General features: G+C 34.7%; 1 protein-coding gene across 2 annotated transcripts; it reads right to left on the bottom strand.

Moving 5' to 3' along the window:
* Nucleotides 1–3,254: 3,254 nt before the first annotated feature.
* Nucleotides 3,255–6,565, bottom strand: LOC137813317 (uncharacterized). 2 transcript variants are annotated; one of them, XM_068615459.1, is made up of 5 exons: nt 6,118–6,565; nt 5,944–6,043; nt 5,280–5,379; nt 4,433–4,521; nt 3,255–3,919 (listed from the first exon to the last, which is right to left on the bottom strand). In XM_068615459.1, exons 1-5 carry the CDS (start codon nt 6,272–6,274, stop codon nt 3,592–3,594), a joined length of 774 nt encoding a protein of 257 aa, XP_068471560.1. In that variant the 5' UTR covers nt 6,275–6,565; the 3' UTR covers nt 3,255–3,591. The 2 variants fall into 2 exon arrangements, with proteins under 2 accessions (XP_068471560.1, XP_068471559.1); XM_068615458.1 differs by having other exon boundaries at nt 3,255–3,925; nt 6,118–6,471.
* Between the last annotated feature and the right edge of the window lie 3,362 nt (nt 6,566–9,927).

Here is a 9,927-nt window from a genome sequence, read left to right on the forward strand (position 1 = left end):
CAGTTTTTTTTAGCCATCTCCTCCCCAATCCCAAAAATCCTCATGCAATTGGGGAAATAAGAAGTACACAAAATTACAATTTCTCAAAACACAGCATATACCTTTCAAAACGATCTTTTATATCACGATCGAAGGCTATATCTTCCATTCATAGAGTCTCTGCGCACCACCATACTTCACGAGTTCCATGCCACTCTCTCTGCTGGACACTCGAGCCTTAAGGCCATCATGGTTCGCCTAGTCGCGTCCTTCTATTTGTAAGGGATGTATAAAGATGCCAAATCGTTTATCAAACACGGTCTCCCTTGCCAACAAAATAAACCAGTCACCACCAAACCTTTAGGTCTTCTACAACCCATTCCCCCAACCCCAACCCAAAATTGGGATGAGCTCACCATAAAATTCATAACACACTTACCCTCGTATTTTGGCCACACGGTGATATGGGTCATATGTGACCGTTTGTCCAAATTTGCCTACGTCATAGCCCTCCCAACCTCCTTCACTGCATCCCAATTGGCTAATCGTTTCTCTATTGAGATTTGCAGGTTCTCAAAACACAACATATACCTTTCAAAACGACCTTTTATATCACAATCGAAGACTATATCTTCCATTCATAGAGTCTCTGCGCACCACCATACTTCACGAGTTCCATGCCACTCTCTCTGCTGGACACTCGAGCCTTCAGGCCACCATGGCTCGCCTAGTCGCGTCCTTCTATTTGTAAGGGATGTATAAAGATGCCAAATCGTTTATCAAACACGGTCTCCCTTGCCAACAAAATAAATCAGTCACCACCAAACCTTTAGGTCTTCTACAACCCATTCCCCCAACCCCAACCCAAAATTGGGATGAGTTCACCACAAATTTCATAACACACTTACCCTTGTATTTTGGCCACATGGTGATATGGGTCATATGTGACCGTTTGTCCAAATTTGCCAACTTCATAGCCCTCCCAACCTCCTTCACCGCATCCCAATTGCCTAATCGTTTCACTATTGAGATTTGCAGGTTGCGTTGTCGTTTGAAAATCCATCATCTTCGATAGAGATTCACTCTTCCTCAACAATTTCTGGAAGTAGTTTTTTCACCTACAAGTCACCAAACTCAAATTTAGCACCACCTATCATCCTCAAACAGATGGTCAAACTTAAGTCATAAAAAGAGGATTGGAAATTTATCTTCATTGCTTCACAAGTGACCATTCGAGGACATGGTACAAGTACTTACACGGTATAACTCGTCCTACCACACTACAATCAACACTACCCCATTCCAAGTGCTTTATGGGCGACCTCCCCCTTCCATACCATACTACGTTCCCAACATCACAACGAAACCACCCTCACCACCACCTTACAAAAGCGCACAAATAATGCACCAGCTGAGGATTACCATCTCTCACACTCACTCAACGTCGCATGACCCAAAATCATAAACAAATCACGTCGTCACCACGTCTTCAACGTTAACAATATGGTGTTACTCCAACGACAAGCCTATCGTCAATTGTTCCTCTCTTCCGAGCCTCACCACAAACTCACTCAAAAATATTATGGTCCATATCGCATCACAAAACACATAGGAGAGGCCGCTTACAAACTCGCCCTCCCTCCCTCGTCCAAAATCCATCGGTCTTCCACATTGCATTACTCAAACCTTACCACGACCACAAAACCCCTACCCTGACGACAACACTCCCATTTTCCCTCCACCTCCCAACACTCTTCACGACATAAAACTCAACTCACCATTCAGGAAATAACTTAAACCCTTCAAACTCTTTACTTCCTCTTCACACGACACCCTCACCAACATCTGTTAGATTTTCGCTACCCTTGACACGCGTTCACCATTGCTCCAACCCTAACCCATCCACATTCCATTAACACCACCATAATAAATACAACAACTGACATCCTCATTAATACTGTAGCTGGTGTGCACTTACCCTCCCCAACTTTTCAAATTCACCCTAGTTCAACCCTAACCCACTCGAACACCCCACTCGCCCACACCAAAAACAACTCTGGTCTTGCCAACCACACAACTCCCTTCTATTACTTCACCTTACTCGGCCCAACAAAATTCACCAACCCATTCAAAATTCTCCACTCAACCAATTTCAGTTCCAACAACAGCCCCACACACCTCACTTACGACCCAACCAATATCACCACTCAACCCAAGTTTTTTATCCAATCCTAGGCCCTTGATAATAACACCTTCCAACTCTACACTCACGAAACCCATCACAAACCCACAGCCTCTTCCAATCAAAATGAATTCAACATACCTTGCCTTTCCACATCCAACAACCTTGAGGACAAGGTTGCTTTGCAGGGACATCAATTGATAGTAGGTCATACCTCTAATGGCCATTAGAAAGACATCCAAGAACCTTGATGACAATGTTGCTCTACAAGGGACAACAATTTTAGAAAGACATCTAAGCCCGCACGACTAACAAATTTTATCTAGGAAAAGTTATTTGTCAATGTTTATCTGTTTGTGAAGATCTTGAAAGATCTTTCTGTTTTAATTTTTTGTTAGCTTGTAGGTCAGTTGTCCACCAAGCTGTCCACCAATGAAAAGAGGATCTTTTTAAGACCTCTGATAGAAAGAAAAGACAAAGAAGTTCCAGGGACATTAACCCCTTTTTCTTGTGCCTTGTGATTTTTGTTAAAAGTTATAATATTTGAAGTATAGTTTGATTATATTTGATTGTGTGAGAAAGAGGAATTTACATATGAAAACATATAGTTCTAAGAGAATGTAGTTTAAAATAGAAAAAGTATATAAATCAAACATACTTTCTTTCTATCTGTGACTGGGTTAAGAAAAATCTGTAACAGGGAAAAACACATTCTTTTTCATCTGATAAGCTAAAAAATTAAATTATTTTGGTGACAGATATTCCTTTATTCAAATTAACTTTTACTTTGTCTTTGTTGATGGACCTTCTAACGATACTGAGCAACTAGGCCAAGATGATGTTGGTCCTTTAAATTCAATATGAATAATTGATATTTATAGTTGCTTAAGGAATATATTTATTGCTGCAAATAGATTATATAAAAAGAATATGACAAAGGGTAATTTATCTTCCTCTCTCCCCTTGGTCATATTTTGTTATTATTATTATTATTTTATATTCCAAAGAAACACTTCTTCAAATTCATTACAAAAAAATCAATTTGATTACATAAAATTGCATGAAACCTTAATAAACAAATAAAAACAATTGATAATACTAGAAATTCAAATAGTATGTGAATATATTCAGTGGGTCTAAATTTAATTACCATCCAAATAAGAGAGGAAGGATGGATGTTCCTATCTAGATTAAAGGATGACATAAACCAATATATCATATCATATCATTGATGAAGTGATCGATGTTTCTAACCTTCAGAAGTCACTAAACATATGCAAGATCTACATGTTGCTGCCATCTCGGTCAATACCGGCAAAACAATTTCACACGCACATAATTTGCATAGGAACCAAAATTTTCACATCTCAGTTTTCATCTTGCCTCGGCTACTGTCATTGGTATTATTCTGGACACATCTCTTCCAAATATTATCCCATATGTTTCCATGTAAGTCTCCGAGAATAGGGCCTCCTCCTGCCAAAGCATACAATACTTCTAATCTTTCTAAAACTACCCAGCAAACATCTGGGAATAGTTGATGGCCAAATTCTGTTTTTAGTAGTAGTTCTTCTCACAACTGCTAGTGGAGTGTATGAGAACAACTCTCCCACAAAGCCAGCAAATTTGTTCTTTACAACGCGCTCTTCTTCTACTTCTTCAATATCATGCTTCTCATTATCCGTGGCTTCATCATCAGAAGCAATCTCATCATTAACACACTTTCCTTTGTGTTGATGACTATTCACTGGAGAAGACCTGCACCTTGCATATAACCAATCGTGTGTGAGTACTTTGTTTCAGAACACTTTGTGTTCTTAATGTAGAAACATCAAGTAGTACGTATTGAATTTCTTTGGGTACGTTCTGCTATGTCGAGCACCTGTTTATTTAGATGCTATTCTTTTATTTCAAGATGTACAATATGGATTAAATTGACTCAGTGTCTGACAGGTGCATCTGCATATTACTTGATTGTTTCAGATGAAAAAGCAGTAATTTGCAAACAGTGATAAGATGACTCTAAATGACTGCGCAAGTGAGCTAACATGTTTTCACGCATATTTCATTAAGTCATAAATAAAGGTTTACGAGGAATTGCTAATCCCTCATTGGTTATTGATGACAACTTGACGTTTTCATGACCGAACTACAACAAAGGCCAAGGACTTAACCGAGTGTAAACAATCATGTCGATTCCTCTGCTGCATGATGCAGGAAACACAGCTCAATATATGTATAGTTAACAGGAGACTACTGGAAAAGTTTTACCTCCTGTGCTGTTTCAAATAGACAATTCTTTTCTTCAACCGCTTTCTTTGGACACAGCAATTGTTTGAAACATGGCGAATGAAACGAAGCTATGCAAACCAAAATAGAAAAAGAAAAATACATATTATGAGCAACACAATTCTCCCATATTCTAGCAGTCATGATAAGAGCATCACAATGACACAATGCTTAAATCTTAACTTTGACGACTAATAAGAGAATAGAACAAGAACAGACTACAAAATAAACCGGGCTTCAAATTTCCTTTTTCCCATACACTGGTTGAAGAAAGCAACCACGAAATGCTACTGAACCATAAAATGCCAGAAAAGCAAACTCCAAATATCAAATATGATCAAGCACCAAGTAGTTGAGATGAGACTCAATATTCAACATAATAGTACTTGGCAACCTAGAAAGATTGTATTCTACCCCCAATGGAAGTCACGTGATTCACAAAATTACAATCAAATCTTTGTTTTTCCTAAACATTGATTACAAACTAACCACTTATTTATAAAGCAAAGATGTCTTCTTTGACTGTCCTGTTGTTAACTCACACCAGCTTTTGCATAATTAAATAAATTAAAAAATACATGTAATTAGCCATACACTGTACAATGAGCTTCCATCTTCAACTCTTTCACGTCAAATGTTATCTTTCTCTAACATCAATACAAGAAACAATTACAGGCCCATATAACTGACGGATTATCTAGAAACTCCAAAACGAATAGAAAAAAAAAGGGTCACAAAAGCACATAATGTCACTTGGAAAAAAATTTCACTAAACAGTGAAGGTTTAAATAAAAAGATAACATTAAATAAATCTTAGAAAGTAACTAACCTGATCACCATCCTTGATGCCATAATTTCGAAGATAATCATTCTCGGTAACCAGCTTCTGTCCATCATAGCATAAGCAAAACTGCCCCCAAACATGCGCCCTTCACAAGCCAGCATAATATATCAATTTAAATTACGCCTAAGTCAGTATAAATTTCAAACATACCAAACCCTGTTAGTCCATTAAATATAATTACATAACAAATTTCGCTTCTATATTTTTGGTAAAATAACTATAATTTTCCCGCACGGATTTTCAAGTAAAAATTGTTATTACTTTAAAAATAATTATTATAAAACTAACTCAAATCACCCGTGTATATACTATTTATCCTTCTTTATGATATTTGTTATTAGGCAATATCTGAGGAAACTCGTTTAGATTGAAAAAAGAGATGCTCTAGAACAAATTGGAGATCCGTGTAGAACTTAAAAACAGGGGCATCAATTGAAGAAAACCCAATGAGTGTAAATTTATCATTCATAGGGTCATTTCTGTGCGTGATTTGATGTAAGTGAAAAGAGTAATAATCCAAAAAAACAAAAATATATGACGAATATTAAAACCGATGAAGAAATTGTAAGAATTGAAATCTGAAAGCATTTGTAATCAATTCCATGTGTGTCCAACCAAATCCAAATGTTTGACAACACTACGCGTCTACCATGAAATTTGGGCGGGACCCTTGAGAGGCGCGTGGGAGAAGACAGCCTCGACTGCGTCTTTGAGTTGGGCAACAGTGGCCGTCTTGGAAACCTGAATATCTGCGAAAGGCGAAGGAAATCTGAGCAGTGCGTGAAGAGATGATGATGAAAAAGAAGTTGAAACGGTTGCTTACGGAAGGAGGAACCGTCGAGTTTGAGGACGGAGAGTCGGAGGGGTAGGGAGGGAAGTCGGTTGTAGAAGAGGGATTTTCTGGAGAAGATGGCGTGGATGAGGGGGAGGGAGGAGGAGCGGGAAGGGGTGGGCATGAAGGTGGTTTGGTGGTGGGACATGGCGGAGGGGTTAGAGAGGGAAGAGGCGTGGGAAGGAGTATATAGAAGGGAGAGGGAGAGATTCTTGGAGGAGTGTGACACGCATTGAGGAATGAAATGGAGTTAGGGTTTGGCTTTTGGGACTGTGCTTGCTGCTTCAGCTTCTGTCGGAGAGATTCTGATTCTTCTTCCACACAGAAGACACAAAACAGAAAACCGTTACATCTGCCCGCAACGGTCTATTTTTGTGGGCTTGGGCTGGGCTTTGGGCTTTGGAGTGGGCGTGGGCATGAATTTGTATTTATTCTCGGCAATGCGCCATATCACTGCACCCAATTTTAATTTTAAATTAAAAGACAAAAATAATTTTTTTATTCGAGATTATGAATTTTGAATTCTGGATATATTTTTTTTGGAATTTATTATTTTCAGTTCCGAATTTTTATTTCCATTATAAAAGGTATTTTTTTAAAAAAAATTATGTTGAATGCAGGTTTAAAATGATTGAGTGTAGGAAGAACTTCTCATTATTCTCTAGGAAAACAAATGAACTTTGTTCGATGTATTTCACGTTTTTATTATATTAAACTAGTGGAAATGCGTGTATCTATTCTCTTTTTTTCTTCTTATTATAACGAAATGATAATAATTAATTCTTATAAAAAATGCTATTGGAGTTTTAAAAAAGTGTGTTCATAGAAAGTAGTTGTGAAATAAAGAATTTTTATAATTTTATGATAGGTAGTATTTTTTATTATAGATAGTTAATTGAGTTTTAAAAAATAGTTACAAAAAATAATAATGAGATGTATTGTTAATTGTAAAATTGGTAATGATTTATGTATACTAAAACTGGTGATTATAGAGAAGAATTCTCATTTTAATAGTTATAGATAATCAAATAATATAAATTTATAAAAATAATATTAAAATATATATTTTATAAAAGTAAGGTTAAAAAGTTATGAGATAGTTATTTTTTAAAAACAAGGTATTTGATTATTTTTTAAATATAGACAAATTATTTATTTATTTTATTAAATAAATAAATTGAAGACTTCGTTTAAAACCCTTTAAACCCTTCTATTTTAATCAATTAAAATAATCAATTAATCAATTAAACTTACTTAAAAATGATTTTAACACGTTAAAACGAATCTTTAATTTGTTCAAACCCTAAGACTTTATTTAGGAAAGTGCGATCAATATTTTGGTTGGAGCAAGAAATAACATGGGTTTTCAGATGGAATATTTTATAACAGTTTGTTCTTATAGACAATATTGTTCTTATTTTTCTATTTGTTTTAGCAACTTAAATAAAGTTTTTAGGTTGTGTTTTTGGTTGATGAATGTTTGTAAATCTTAAAAGTATATAATGAGATATTTTATTGGTGTAAAGTGAACTAATATAAATTTTGGTATATATTTGTCTCTCCTTATATTACATAATTTATTTTGTATCTTGAATTTTTTTTTATTTTCTTTAAACATGAACTTAATTTGGTTTACACTATGTTTAATCAATTAAATACATTTATCATCTTATTTTGAAAATTTGATATTAGTTTAGTTTACCTCCCTCTCCTCAACTCGGCCTTTACAAATTATTAAAAAGTGGACTTTAAGTCTAACTCAACCTTATAAAACTGGTAAGGTTTGCAACACACTCCCTCATGTCGAGACCTGTCAACTCGTGTGTGAGATTATATATTTATTTTGTGGTCCGATAGCGATCAAATAGCCGGTGACCTGATAAGGTCAACAAACTCTTATTAGGATAGACTCTGAATGACTTTAATACCATATTAAGAAGTGGACTTTAAGCCTAACTCAGCTTTATAAAATCAACTTATAAGGTAAGGTTTGCATCCACTTATATACTATAAAATGTCCTTATCTCTAGTCGATTTGAGATCTCCAACAAAAATTTTCACAAGTAGTAGTCAAGGTTTGTTTTCAACTACACTAAGATAAAACTTCACAAACTGTTGATTTCTTGGTATTAGTATAGCCAATGAAGTCTGAATCAGAGTAACTTATCACCTCCAAAATATTAGTCCATAAAATTCTTTGTTCCTTAAAGATATTTTATTACATTCTTTGCAACTTTCCAGTGGTGAATACCTAGATAACTTTGATATCTTCCCAAAACTGCAATTGCAAATGTGATGTTAAGTTTAGTACAAACTTGAACAAACATAAGACTTCCAACTATTGAAGCATGTGAAATATTTTTCGTGCATTTTCGCTCAAGATCATTTTTTGGGCACAGACTCAATTTAAGCCTATCACCCTCACAATATGAGTCACACTCATCGAAAATCTTCCACGCCTCTAAACCTTTGTTGATATAGATCTCTTGAGAAAAACTCAAAATAGATTAAGATCAAGTCATGAAAAACCCACTTACTCAAGCAATGTACTAACCACTACACAAAATATGATGCATGTTCACAAAAGGTCTTAAAAACTATAAAACTTAATGTGATTCAGTGGAAGACAAATAACAAAACGAGAGAACATCATAAGTTTCATTAATCTCCTGCCTTGAGACGGGTTTGTTTAACCCATTTACAATTTACGGATCTGAAAACAAAACTTTATTGTTTCGACTCATTTTAATTACAAAAACCTTATAAAAACATTATCCTCTTCCTTTCAAGTTTTAAAAAGAAATTATAGGTATGTCAAAAACACAATGCCCACAAAAAGAAGAGAACAAAAGCAAGGTAGAGGATTAACGTAACTTTTATACCAAATCTGAAAAAAATGTTATAATGATCTAAATATGACAAAACGTTATCTCAAAACACTTTAAATGGTCTATAAAGTGAATTGACTTTTCATCATTACTTCTCCTGTTTGTGTTTTGTGTCTGATTTTTTATCACTTACTCTAAATACACGATGATGTTGTATGTTGAGGAGGAGACTAGATTTAATAACTGGAAGCATAGAGCATATGTCCAATTTATAAAACTCTATGCATCATAAATCTTTTTGAAAACAATACAAAAATCATATACCACATAATTCATAAAATATTTAACAATAGATTCAACGAGTCTTCACGAATGAGCCATACTCATTTTACCTATTTAAAGAGAAAAATATGAAATATATATATGTATATTAATTTTACCATAAAAGTGTAGTAAATAAGGCTTTAAAACATGAACAAAGTTGATTTTCCAAAGTTTGAGTGATCACTGTTCATAAGGACTTATATGCGATGTATTGTGCAAGTCCCTCAAGATACAACAGAAACTTCTTGAAAAGTTCTGAGGATCAGAACTAGCAAGTTACTCAGTAAGAACCCAATAAACCCAGAAAAATAATAGATTACGGGAAGTGAATTAAGTGATTTCGTTTTATAAAAAAATAATAATTTTGAGTAAAAGTTATTAGATTGATTTTATTGAATTAGAAAAACTAATAGATTACTTTTAATGTAATGACAACTCACCTAAACCAAATACACAATCCTCATAAATAATCTTAAATCAATCCCCACAAATTCACACAAATAATAAAGCACTCTTACCAAACAAAGCATAAATGATATAAATATGCCTTCTTGACTATAGGGAAATCTCATAAAGGGACACTCATAAATTGATGTAAAAGAATTCTGTATGAATAATTTTATATATGAAAATACATTAAATAAATACT

This window comes from Phaseolus vulgaris, chromosome 1, assembly GCF_000499845.2.
Source record: "Phaseolus vulgaris cultivar G19833 chromosome 1, P. vulgaris v2.0, whole genome shotgun sequence".
NCBI classification, from domain to species: domain Eukaryota; kingdom Viridiplantae; phylum Streptophyta; class Magnoliopsida; order Fabales; family Fabaceae; genus Phaseolus; species Phaseolus vulgaris.